The sequence below is a fragment of the Olea europaea genome, chromosome 2 (assembly GCF_002742605.1).
Source record: "Olea europaea var. sylvestris chromosome 2, O_europaea_v1, whole genome shotgun sequence".
In the NCBI taxonomy this organism is placed as follows: domain Eukaryota; kingdom Viridiplantae; phylum Streptophyta; class Magnoliopsida; order Lamiales; family Oleaceae; genus Olea; species Olea europaea.
Window position 1 is genome coordinate 5,215,544 of NC_036238.1, and position 13,654 is coordinate 5,229,197.

The window sequence follows — 13,654 nt, forward strand, 5'->3', positions numbered from 1 at the left end:
GAACATTATCTCAAACCATTGATATTTTATAAAGTGGTTTACTATTGTTAATTTGATTGTTCAATTTTTCTTAGCATTTGGTGGAGGAATCAAGAAATTGGAGATAATTTACAAATATACCATTAACTAAATTCTCGTAAAGGATAATTCGAACTAGAAGTTCGAAAAATAATTTATTTAGATGCATTACTGATCAAAGAAATTAACAATATCTCACATACTAGATCTAAATGCTCCAACTCAAATAAATGTTTCTAAAGGATAATTAGCTAATATCATATTTGATAAATTTATGGGATCAAGCGTGATCATATTCGATTTTAATACAAAAGATCTCTAAATGAAAATAGAGCAATTGGCAAAGATGGTCTCATTAAGGAGATATATACTCTTGATAAATATTTGGACATAACAAATTATGAATTCTCAAAAGAGGTTCAAGTATCTATATGTTGAAAGTTGAGATATCGCAATAAATTATGTCATTATGAGACAAGAAATGAAAAACAAAAAAAAAAATGATATCGACAACATTTTTGCACATGATATACTGAATTATATATAGATGGTGAGGAATTGAAATAAATTTGACCAAATATATAGATCAAAGCAACAATTGGCCAAAATAAATGAACATAATCCTAATAATTTACTAGAAAAATCTAAACTTTCTACAGTCTGAATATCTAAAGGTGTATATTTATACGAAGCGAAAATAGGAAAAGTAAAGTTGTAATATGAAATGTGCGACTCTTTACATAATGAATGTCGCGAAAACTTATATAAATAGATGAATTATCCTATGATTGGCGTGATCACAATTCTATTTTATTGGTCTTACAATACATGGAATTTGATATGCATATAATAAATTTGATTATAGCCAACTCATTTGACATGATTATTAATGTTACCTTGAAAGATTTAATATGTTTTAAACATATAATTCAAGTAATATTACCATGATTGAGAATATATGCACGTTGTGCTTTTTCCATGGACCAATATTTGTCGTATTGAATTTTCCTGACAAGATTTTTAGCAATACAACTTTTATAACATATTTAAAAGAATAATTTACACTTTTTCCTTCATTATGATCTTTTCCACAAGATTTTTTTAACAAAAATTTATCGAAGCATATTCTTTGTATAATGAATATTCTTAACCTAAAAGTAATTTATCCTCAAAATAATTCTTTTATATTATGAGACTTTCGAAAAAATCAACAAGAGTTATTTTTTCAAATTATCACGTTTCTACAGTTGTCAAAGGTTTATAAATGTATCATATGTAGAAGGTATTATTTGAAAACTATACGAGATAACCCAAGACATACACCAAAAATCACAATATTGAAAATATTGACGTATAAGACAATGATGAATTTATACAAGAATTGAAATTAGGGGGTAGCTGTATTTTTTTCCTTCAATCAAACTTTGTCATGTTGAGTTTTTTTTACTAAGTTTTAACGAGACATATGTTTTATAAAGCGTCATCTAAAGGAGAGTGTTGTAAATTATATATTTATTAGTGAATTTCAACTATACCTTTGCAGTCCTAATTTTTATAAACATTGTATCGTTGATTCTTCTTTATAAATATGTGACTTCAGTTCTTAATAGAATATACACAGTTCGATTTACTTATCTCTTTTGTTCTTTTTCTTCTCTCTAATTTATAATATTTATTAAATGATTAATGCAACAAAATCTGTGAATAAAAAACTATTTCAACAATAAAACCACCCTCTATTATTTGAACAAAAATTAATTATTTAGGTACTTTAAAATTACTTAACTACAGATATATAAGCTTATCCAAACACGCTCCAATTGCCAATTGAATTACCCCATCCCCAATCTGTTCGTCTGAACAAAATTCGAGCAAAAACTGAACAAGAGAACCTGAAATGGAGGGGGCTTCTCTAGCGTTCACTACAGCCTCATCAGCACATTCAACTTTCCTTCACCATAGGCCAACCATTTTGGAACAATCCCACACCAATTCCTGCATATTACATCCCATAAGTTCGCCCATTTCAAGCAATATATGTAGAACAAGAAAAGGCAAATTTTCAGTGAAAGCAGTAAATCAGAGTTCTTCTTCGAGAAATCAAACTTTATCGAGTAGCTGGGATGTCTCAAATTATGCAGCTCCTTCATGGCTACCCAGATTCGAAGAGCTTGACACCACTAATATGCTCCTTAGACAGAGAATTATCTTCTTGGGTACTCAGGTTCGCAATTTGATTTATCATTAATTGGATTTTGGATATGTGCTTTTTGTTTCCTTGTCATGCCTAATTGTTCTTCATTTGGATACTCGAGTTCTATTTGGTTTTAATTTGGGTTTCGGTTTGATTATCCATATGCATATACTCAAGCAATTTACTTGGGAAAATGATATTGGTAATGGATTGAAAACGCTAACTCTAATTCTATGTTGGTCATTAAATTTCATTTTGTTAACAATTTGGTAATTTTGTCCATGCCTTTTAATTTTACTGACGAAAAAGCTGATCTGGAAGTCTAGATTTTGACTTCTGATGTGGGTTTTTGTCTACTTGCTTGTTTTTCATTTGGGCTTTCTGTTATTATTTTGATTTACATTTATTTTCTTGGCCCGATGGAGTAGAGATTGCATTCGAATTGGTTCTATTTAGGGGTTTCCTTATCATTATCCATACACATACTTTCAAGCAATTTATTAGGGGGAAATGCTATTATAATGGTTCAAAGTTTGATATTTAGAGTATGCTTTAATACGGAGATGGGATATTGGAGTAGGTTGTGAAGTTTTAAGACGTTTCACACAGTTTTCAGGCAGAAGATAAACACAAAATCACCCATGTTAACTTTTTATGAAGGCATCAAGATTCTTAGTTGTTACAGTTGTATTCAGCTTTGGCTAGTGGGATGTGCAATTCGAACGGATTAATTCTATTATGGAGGACTTGTTTCATAAAGTTATAATAGTATTAATTATTATTACTATTACTACTGCTGCTGCTATTATTATTATTACTTTTCATTTTGAAAAGAAGAGGATGTAGATCTTGACCTTTTCTTTTCTGGTTAATAATGTTGATGGACAGATAGATGATGAGACAGCGGATTTCATCATAACCCAGCTGTTATTGCTAGATTCTGAGGACCCGAAAAAAGATATCAGATTGCTTATTAATTCACCCGGTGGTTCTGTTACTGCTGGTGCGTGAATCGTTAGTGCTATTCTGTTTGGAGGCCATACAGAGTTTGCTTAATATTCTCCTCGTATATTTGGATATATTGGAGTTATTAAATTGTGAAAATTTATTTTCTGTTACTCATAAAATTGAAATTGTTATCCAAGAACAAAATGTGGAATAATCTTTTCAGTTGTTTACTTCTTTATAGCCATCACAGCCTGTGGAATGGCAAAAGCAACAATATTTACTATCACTTGATGTAAGAGCAAATCACAAGTGTTTCATTTTTAAGAAAAAGGCTTAAATATTATGTTCTTACTTCTTGCGGACTGTATAATGTGGCCGTGTTAGTATCCATCCACCCAATGTGAACTTTTAATTTGTTCCAAATATTGAAGCATGCACACAACATTGATACCTATCTTTCACCTTTAAAGCATAGTCTAATCCAATCACACTAAAACGTGTACTTTGTTGCTTCTAGTGGTTTATATATAACTATGACCCACACCCCATTCCTGAAGAGAGAAGAATGTACTCACAAGCTTGTACTCCTCAGTACTCAGGAACTCACAAATGAGGGCTACTGGTTAATTATATTATTCTTTTTTTTTCCTTTTTTTTTCCCTGTCTGTATGTGAGTTATTATGCTTGTTCACACATGCAATCCATATGAATAATGTGTGTTCCTTAAAGTTTTGTCCTTTTGAAGATTTTTAGTATTTGATTAGGTGTCAAAACATTTGAAAGTCAATCATCTCCACCTAGAGCATTTGGAAAGAATTAAGGCAAGCCTTTTATTTAGATTTTATTTTCATTGAGGTTTCTACTCGATTATCTAGGATATTTACTGTGTTTAATGCTTATCTGCTGAAAGAAGTTGCTTGTCCTTTGCTTTCAAGCCTATAACTTTTTAGGCGAGCATTTTCAAATAGTGAAGTCCATCCTTCGAATTGCTGCTTGTAGGAATGGGCATTTATGATGCAATGAAATTGTGCAAGGCTGATGTTTCTACCGTCTGCATGGGCCTTGCTGCATCCATGGGTGCATTCCTCCTTGCCTGTGGTAGTAAAGGGAAAAGGTTTTGCATGCCTAATGCGAGGGTCATGATCCATCAACCTCTTGGAACTGCTGGGGGCAAAGTAAGTGCTTTTATTTTTTTCCTTTTCTACATTGGTGGCTTCTGTCAGTTTCTATGCTCGTTATTCCATACCTATTGTATTTCGGGAATGTAAACTTACCTTTTCTACATGACGTAATGGTAGACTCGAATCATTGAGCACTTGAATGATTTCAAACATGACAATATCCTTCCCCTCATCTCTACTCTTTCCATTTATACCCACATACAAGCATATCAGTTGATGTTCCGAAAGCTCGTTTCTACCATTTTTTCGTTAAACAGTGGTCTCAGATATACCTACGTTACCCCTAGTCAAGTTACCCTTTTGTAATAAACCCATTCTAAGACTTAGATAGTTGCCTATTTACATGGGTCTGACCAAGAAAAAAGAGCTTTTACATTGCATTGACTTAACCTAGAACCTGTTTTAGTGAAACCAGACTAACTGAAAACTTATTTATAAATGTGCCGAGGATAATCAAGCCACAATCATATCGATCACTAAGACCTGTTTGGTTCTTACCCGACACAATCCTACCAAGCCAATAGAAAATTGGATAATGTCAAATTGGTTCTAGCATTAAAACCAAAACTAAAATACACCATACATCGAGCAAGCATGAAAATTTCAAAACTACCTTGAGCGCCTAAGACATGAACTTGCAGTGCAAACAACTTATTATATAAAATAATCTGGAGTATACTCCCTTAACCACCAAGTGCATACTAGATAGGATTGTTAGTATCATGAACAAGAATTTAATTTCTTTATAATATTGTCCAATGCTATCCAATTATAGTTACCAAACATGTTAAAGAGTATTTTCTTTTCATATTTTTTACATGATGACCATCACTTTTTAGGTTCCCCCAGCCGATAACTCCTATTTATCCAATCAATTGCTACTATGAAATTTTACCTTCCTCATAGAGTCATTATTTTTGAAATTTTGCATCTGAGCATTATTACAATCAGTCTTTTTGTGTTTGTGGCCTGAAGGCACCTTCCCCTTTTTCAAGTACATACCACACACGAAATGAAGCTCTATCACTGGTGAAATGGTTGTTAAGTTGCAAACCAGCTCCCCTAGATGAATTATTCAAGAGGATATTGTTTTATGTAGATGAAAGTACTTACTACAGACTAATTCTAAAATGATGTAATTTGTTTCTAGGCGACAGAGATGAGCATACGCATAAGAGAAATGGCATACCACAAAGTTAAGCTCAACAAAATACTATCTCGAGTCACAGGGAAGCCTGAAGAGACGGTATAGTCATCCAAATCCCAATCTCAATTTTGTTTTTCAATCTTGACCCTTTAACTACCCTTTGGGGAAGTTTTTGGCAAATTCTTGAATTTCTATGAATTCATTTGCTCGCTATTTTCTATTTCCTCGCAGATTGAAGTGGATACTGATCGTGATAATTTTATGAATGCTTGGGCGGCAAAAGAGTATGGATTAGTCGATGCCGTTATTGATGATGGCAAACCAGGACTCGTCGCACCCATTGCAGACGTGTCACCTCCACCCAAAACCCGGGTATGGGATCTTTGGAAAATAGAAGGCAGCAAGAAAGCCAAGAAGAATTTGCCATCGGAAGAAAAGATTTCGCAAAATGGATATGCCAGTGAGCAGAGAAATGATGACGACAGAGGTACGGAAAAGGAAGAGGAAGCACCTGCGCCTATATGAGGCTCATGGCGGATAAAGGGAAGAGGAAGCACCTGCTCCTATATGAGGCTCATGGCGGATATTTCTTGTACACGCTGTAACATTGAACAGCTCAGTAGTTCTTTTTATGTGTAGTTGAGCATTATCTGAATACAAAGAAAATGTGAAATTCAAACTAGGACTGTTTTTTGTTCTTTTCCTTCTCAGTTTTATAATGAAAACTGATTCTTCTGTTTCTCGAGTTAAATGGGAAGATCTAAACTTTCTTCCATGCAAAAATGAATAGTCTGATATTTCTTTCTTCTGTTTTATGTTGAAAAAAAAAAAAAAATTGAATTTCTGATGATTCTCTTGATCACAGCCCTATGAAATGCTGTACACAGTGGGATATAATTAATAAAAGTTCAACTTTCATTTTTGTCCTTTATCTTCTTTAGCTGATGTTTGACGTCCATTAGAAAAGTGTGTTGTTCGGGAAAATGAATTTTGAAATAGTGATTTTTTGAAGAATGTGATTAAAAAGTAGGAAAAAATATTCGTTTTACGTGTAAAATATTTTAGTGTGAGAATGTGGTTAAAAATGAGTTTGGAGTGGGTTGATGGTTAACAAATAGGGGGGGTTTCAAAATACAAAATGACTTCAACAGATGTCCAACACCATCAAAGCTAATCTGAACTGTTCCTCATAGCAATAAAAATTAATCACCCCTCCGTATTGAAGACTTGTATTTTGCAATTCATGATCAACATAGAGGAAACCATAGGCGACAGTACTGGGTCGAATTTATTTGAAGATCATCTACACACATCTTAGTAGATTCTGTTCTTTAGAGGCATAGATATGAATCCAACTCATTATAAATAATATGTTTTGCGATTAACATCTCCATCTATAGATAGTATCATTTCTAGTACCAAGTAACAAAATATCTAGAGAATAGGAGTACTCCCAAGCACCAAGGGAAAAAGGGCCTTTGGATTTAGAGTGAGATCATCCACAAATCTTGCAGACATTTTCACAAGTTAATGCAAAAAGTAAAGGCAACAGCAACAAATCAAGATAAGGAAAAATTATTTGCAGGTGCAGAAGAACTTAAACTGCATTTCGAAGTGGTAGGATCTATCCCTATGACTAGTCACAGTTGTAGGCAAATTATGAAATTTTTTGATGGCATATCAATTTCTAAACCAAAAAATTGGCATCTGCAAATGCCTTTATTTTCCTTATCAGTAATAAAGTGCAGTGAAACTTGAAAAAATGACTACAGTAGGTGATGCACATAACAAGTAACCAAATGATAAACTCAATAAAATATTCAGAAGTCAATTTCAGAGAAGCAGAAATATTGGCAGGTAAAAAGATGGGGTGAAAGAAAAAATTGTATCCTCGTACAAGTCCTTCATCTCATACCATGACCTTTTCTTTTAATATTTGCTTAATTTGCTGCCTTGACATGAGCACATGCTAATCATCCCTTTCTTATTCCTTTTTAACGAAGTTCTCTGATATATTTTTCTTCTCTCTTTAAATATTCAGTGACTCTAAAATGCAGAACTTAACCAAGATGTATGGATTTTTATTTTGATCAAGGAGAGATGAGAAAAGTTCAAATGCAGTGCATGGACTAACTATTTTAAATTAAGGAAACGTGCCTGAGCTTTTGAAGTCCCCAATTTCAATTCGTTCAACTTCAGCCTGCACAATTACACACAATAAAAGTTCCATTTATTAGTATGACAGTCAGAAGCAGCAAAGACAGAAAAAGAGAACTTTATAATCAGAAGAGAATTCCTTTTCCAATTTTGTTCTTGTTGGGAGATAAAGAAAACATGAATGCACAAAAATTCTGAAAAGGCAAAGATCGTCTGTTGAGCTCTAGATTGTTACAAGTTCCCCTTTTTGCAGTGCAACAAAGACATCAAAAGAAAGAAGAATTCTGTCAAATCAAATCATCTTTGTGCTCATGCAATATACCAGGATACTTTATTTTTGTTTTTTCAAAAAGTAACTTCTAAGTTCAAAATATGACTCCAGATCTTTATACCCTATAAACCATACATTAGCCCATAAAAACTAGTTCTAGAAAGAGAACCTACCGGCATCACATGAACTGCCTCTTTGTTCGGAGGCTGATATTTAGGCACTTTCCCAACTGGTGGTGAACTTGCATCAGAAGGTCCAGCTGATGCAGCTGCTGTAGTTATAGTTTCACCCTGCATTCGATTATGCCTCAACCGCTTTACAGCACGATGTAATCTCTCTAACCGAAAAGACTCACCGTCAAAGAAAAGAACAGCATCATTTTCCTTGTAATCCTCACTAATGCCCTCAAACGTCACTTTTGGTTTCCCCGGTTGGTTGTTTTGGAACTCAACAGTAACCTTATTATCCTTACTTTTGTGCAACGTGCCACGCTGATTCTTATCAATCGAGGCTGGCTTAAATTCATCTGGGAAAAAGGGAAAACAATTTAGAGAGAGCGATAATAATACTTCTGCTACACCCGACACAATCCTGAACTTAAAAAAGGAGAAATAAAAGAGGAACAAAAACCAAAAGCAATTCTCCACGTGCTAGGCTCTCATGGAGAATTCAATTAGGAAAAAAGTTTCTCCACATGGTCGTAATAAGCACTTTTAAAGATGAATATTGTTGAATTTTGTGACAAAAGAATTCCTCTATCAAGAAAATAAGCCATCATGAATGAATTACTTCTGATTAGACATTGAGGGTGCTTAATTTTTCCACCTCGTTCATCTCAAAAAACACGTGTCTGTTGATTTACAAAGGCTGTGTTTAACAACCATTCTTCCACATTTTTTTCTACAGTACTCATTTTCAACAACACATTCTTTATTAAAAATAATATTACACGTAAATCAAAAACTTTTCCTTCTTTTTTAATCACACATTTCCACATCAATCCCTATTCCATAATACATTATTCACAAATAACGGGGCACAAACACCCCCAAAATCTCTCTCTATTTAACACTCACTTTCTGCACATCCATTCAATCCTTTCATTTTGCAGTTGAAGCTATTCATAAACTCATAAAAAACCATAGAACATAAAAGGAAAAAACTGAAACAGCATGCTTCTCTGGCATTCAAATCCATATTCTTGGTGTATGTATGTGTATATATATATACACACAAAAGTTAGTACAACAGGGAGAAAAAAGCACAGCAACACTAATTTGCTCCTTCAAACTTTTCATCAACCAAACATATCCCGAAACAAACAACAAAATATTTCATCATAAAGTTGAAAAAGAATGGCCTTGCACTTGATCACTACAATGCATTCAATTACCACAAAATGCAACCTAATTCAATTACTGGAACCAAGCCAATAGAAATGTAGACTACTCTACAAGAAATTGCATATTAACCCATATGCATATGAAAGTTTATACGAGAGGAAGGAAATATGCATACAGCGTAAAGTACAGAACTTGGAGGAAGGATGGTCGTCCTTAAACGAGGAGCCTAGGGTTAGATTGTACCACCGATCGGGTTTCGGGGCTGTATTGGGCTCCTTCGAGTTGATTCCTGCCATTTTTGGCTAATATTTTCTGATCACAGAATTTTGCAAACCCTAGGTTTCGATTTAGGCGTGACGTTTGGGGATTATTTTGGGGGAGGAATACTGCGACAAACATTGCAATTTTAGACAAATTTAGGTTTGGTTATTTAACTTATAAGTTAGATTCAATTTGGTCACTGAACTTTTGTTCTGTATTAATTGATTTGTTCCAAATGGTCATTGAACTCTTTAAGCCCCCCATTTGCTCCCATCAAATTTCATTTCATTTTTCTCTCTCTTATTTTTAATCACACAATTTTCTAAAAATAATATTACACGTAAATGAAAAAAAATTTCCTTCTTTTTCAACCACTCAATTTTCAAAGAAAACACTATTTCACCCGTTTTCATTTCAAAAATGGGGGCTAAGATTAGTTCCATATCAGTCTTTGCAGTAGTCTTCATTTTAAAAGTTAATGATAAATTTTTTATGTGTAACGACTATTTCTCATATTCGAGATATGACTTAATGGATGAACATGCTCGAAATGGAGATGGGTATGATTGAATTGGATTTAGGGTGGATATTCGATCTTGATTATGGGTAATATGGAGCAAATTGCATCGCTGTCATGAACTTTAACTTTTGAGCAAAATTGTGACGATATTGTATATTAGTTAGTATTAGAGTTGGAGAACTTGTATTTGAGCATTCTGTGAAATGAATTGAATAATGCATGAAATGCTAGAAATGAGGATGGGCATCAATGAACTGATCCTTATACGATATAGGATGAATTACATGAATGTCATGCACTGTAGTCTCTAGGCAAAATGGTGACAATAACCTATGCTGAGACTTTTTTGATAAATTTTGGGGTTAATGTTATCATGTTAGTTACAGTAGACTTTTTGAGTTGGGAAGAAATTAACATTGGGTCAATGCGAAAATATATTAAAATAAATTAAAATTTAGTGATCAATGAAAATCAAATCTTAAAGTTGATTTGTTTCATTTCAAACAAAGTAAAGTTTGATGACCAAATTGAAATCTACCTATAAGTTGCGCTCGGAAAATGATATCTACCCATACTTTCAGTGACCACTCAACTTTTACCCAATTTGGTGGCACATTTGCATATTAATTATTATAGAACACGTCTTTTATATAATTAATGCCAGTAGATTTTTAGAAATGTTTTGTTTAATGAATATCCTTTTATTTATAAAATCTATGTATGAAACTGAAACTCAGAGAAAAATGAAACAAAAAAATTCATATATGCATCATTACAAATATTATTTTATGTTTTACTACATAATGTTTAAATAACTAAAAATACTTTTTTATATATGAAATATAATAAAAAATACTAACTTCTAATAATAGATCCCAAATAACAATTTGTAACCGAAATCTTTTGAATAATGCACACTTCACGCCTCATATCTAATATATAAGTCCAAAAAAAAAAATTTTGAGGAAAGAATATCAATAGCGTCCTTGGCTTACCCATGCTGTAGTTTCTTTGCTCAACTAGAAGCAAGAACTCACAAACTCAAGACAAAATATTTACAAATTTGAAGTGGAAATATGACGATAATGTCACAGAATTGAATAAGTTTTTCAATAAATTGTATTTTCTTTCATAGATTTGTCAAAACTTAGAATTTAGTTGTGTATATAAAGTGTCATTGAATAACTACAAAATCTTTATGAGAACGAGTCATTTGAATGCTTGCAATTCTGGTGATTAATTTCAAAAATTGAAGAATTTGGTCTTGCAATATTTCCCCATATTTGAGCATTATACATTTCGGGAAAATTAGGGGCTGATTACATGGTTTGTAATCCTTGCACGATAATACTAATTATTACAACTTGCGGGATATTTGTATGAAGATCAATTTATGAAAGATGTTGGGGATTTTGGGAGGAAGATGATAATCGATGGAGAGGATTTGGGAGGAATATGAATTGACAAATTTTTAGGAATTTTTAGATTAATCAATGAATAATGTTATTCATAGTGAAGTGAAACCTAACTTAACTACAAATTTTTTTTCCATGCATAAATATAATAATGTTAAAAATTAAAACTAAAAAAGAAATAAAAAAAGTTCATATAAAATTTCTTTCTCAAATTTTAGTGGGGCTTAGAATCTCGATGGCACAAACTTGACTCGGGGGGGGGGGGGGGGGGGGGGGGGGGGGGCACGCCCTGTCTTCTCTAACATCTTCTCTTTTATGATTGTAATGCAACAGTCGAATGATAAGCCCCTATTTATTAAAAACAAAAACAAAAAAAAGGCAAACTAGAAATTTACATGAACACGAATTCTTAAGTCGAAATCACAAGGACAAACTATCCTTGATGAAGCTATGGTCTGGGAGCAATAAAAGTTTTTTAGTAAATTTTAATAAAAACTAATTAAATATGTTACTGAAAAGTTGTGATTTCCGTGAAATGTATCGTTAAAATGAAATGTTGACTCTGATTTAGAATTTAACCTTTTTTTTTTAGCTGAATCAAATCTGAGCTAATTTTTATCTAAGTCCGAGCAACATAATATAATTAATTAGAAACAATTAAAACTTTAATGCGTAATTTCTGAGGAATGATATGGCTTACTTCAAGCGATCAACAACATTAGGTGGAATGACGTCGTTTCGAGACTACCACTCCAGTGTGACGTCGTCTTAATGTGCCCACTCCATTGCCAATTCAAGGAATGTGGTCTGGTCTGTTAACTTCTAACTCTCCATGCCGCTGCAATAATCTTTCTCAAGAATGGGAGGAAATATATTGTTACTTACGTTATTGACTCTCCAATATTTTAGTTCGAAAAGTCACGAAGTTACAAATTTTGTTGAATTATTTGATTTAAAAGTTGAATCTAGATATCACACACACACACATTATCTTCAACCCGTCCTCTTACGTGATTCAATTTTCAACTAGGAAAGCCTTAGTGCCTTGCGCATAAATTTTAATGAATGGGCCGCAGTAAAACTTAACCCAATATATTTGTTTACTTTGAGACGATGTTGAACCACTTAATCTAAATGTTCAAGTTATATATCGTTTAAATCTCATTTTCAACAAATTTAAGGTAACGAAACCCTAATCAAATTGTATATTCATTTCTTTTGTACATTTTGTCGCAGCTATGGGCTTAGGAAACCCTTAGAGCTCTCAATATTCCTTTAAACTTGTATTTTAGTTCCATATCCTTAATTTAAGTGAGATTTCATAACTCATAAGTAGGCGAATTTTTAACAATCGTGAGAGCCAAAAAGATTCGAAAGTATACGCGATCAATACTCCGAGCATCCAGGGCGGACCTAAACTTTTTATATTGTGGGTCAAAAATAAAAGAAAAAAAATTCAAAAAACAACATAATATTAATGAAAATAAGTCAATGTACTCCTACAACTGTAGCCTACACATTTTGATAATTGAAAACATCGAATAATTATATATTATAATACTTTCAAATGAATTTTACTACTTGTATAGTTTTCCTTAACACGTTGTTGACAGATGCTAAGTTGGAGACAAGTAAATAAATTGAATTTAGGAAGTAAATAAATTGAAATTAAGTTCAAATTTAATTTAAGAAGTATATGAAATTCAAATTACATTTAACATGTAAAGATCTTAAAATTTTTGACTGTCATACTCCATGTAAAAAATTTTCTAATAAAATGTGTAAAGAATATTAAGAAATTTGTCGTGCAAAAATAATAAACATTAATTAAATAATTGAATTTTTTAAAAAAAAAGAAAAGATGAGTTAGACTCCTTTTTTTTTGGCTTAAGTTTGGCACACGTTTAACTATTTTCAATATTAGATTCGATAATTCAATCAAACAACGATATAGTTCTCGAAACGACCATCTAGATGACGTAAGTGATTTGTAGATTTGGCTAGCGTATGTTTGTCGACAAATTTTTAAAGGTAGCATATTATCAAAATATTAGTTTAAAACGACCTTCTTTGACACGTCATAATTTTGGCAATGGTTAACCGTTTTGTGTGGCATTAACAAGTGAAAAGTAAGCCGTAGCATTTCGAAATGATATTAAGAATGCAATGTATTGATTTCATTTTACATTCCAAAAAAAA

At 32.6% G+C, this 13,654-nt stretch overlaps 2 protein-coding genes across 2 annotated transcripts; one reads left to right on the top strand and one right to left on the bottom strand.

Moving 5' to 3' along the window:
- The first annotated feature begins 1,829 nt into the window (after positions 1-1,829).
- LOC111409394 (ATP-dependent Clp protease proteolytic subunit 3, chloroplastic-like) lies at positions 1,830-6,296 on the top strand. Its single transcript, XM_023039450.1, has 5 exons — positions 1,830-2,242; positions 3,101-3,215; positions 4,160-4,335; positions 5,492-5,587; positions 5,720-6,296. Exons 1-5 carry the CDS (start codon positions 1,916-1,918, stop codon positions 6,011-6,013), a joined length of 1,008 nt encoding a protein of 335 aa, XP_022895218.1. The 5' UTR covers positions 1,830-1,915; the 3' UTR covers positions 6,014-6,296.
- A 328-nt stretch (positions 6,297-6,624) lies between these two features.
- On the bottom strand, positions 6,625-9,650 carry LOC111409400 (ell-associated factor Eaf-like). The gene is made up of 3 exons (XM_023039455.1): positions 9,435-9,650; positions 8,090-8,442; positions 6,625-7,688 (listed from the first exon to the last, which is right to left on the bottom strand). Exons 1-3 carry the CDS (start codon positions 9,553-9,555, stop codon positions 7,632-7,634), a joined length of 531 nt encoding a protein of 176 aa, XP_022895223.1. The 5' UTR covers positions 9,556-9,650; the 3' UTR covers positions 6,625-7,631.
- Positions 9,651-13,654: the final 4,004 nt, after the last annotated feature.

What these genes read in the sequence shown, in the direction of transcription:
- LOC111409394 (XM_023039450.1), top strand. Translation starts at nt 1,916, where the DNA reads ATGGAGGGGGCTTCTCTAGCGTTCACTACAGCCTCATCAGCACATTCA. An exon ending in TTATCTTCTTGGGTACTCAG is followed by an intron (nt 2,243 to 3,100) that starts GTTCGCAATTTG and finishes GTTGATGGACAG; the next exon opens with ATAGATGATGAGACAGCGGA. An exon ending in CGGTGGTTCTGTTACTGCTG is followed by an intron (nt 3,216 to 4,159) that starts GTGCGTGAATCG and finishes TGCTGCTTGTAG; the next exon opens with GAATGGGCATTTATGATGCA.
- LOC111409400 (XM_023039455.1), bottom strand. Translation starts at nt 9,555, where the DNA reads ATGGCAGGAATCAACTCGAAGGAGCCCAATACAGCCCCGAAACCCGAT. An exon ending in CAAGTTCTGTACTTTACGCT is followed by an intron (nt 8,443 to 9,434) that starts GTATGCATATTT and finishes CCTTTTTCCCAG; the next exon opens with ATGAATTTAAGCCAGCCTCG. An exon ending in AGGCAGTTCATGTGATGCCG is followed by an intron (nt 7,689 to 8,089) that starts GTAGGTTCTCTT and finishes GTAATTGTGCAG; the next exon opens with GCTGAAGTTGAACGAATTGA.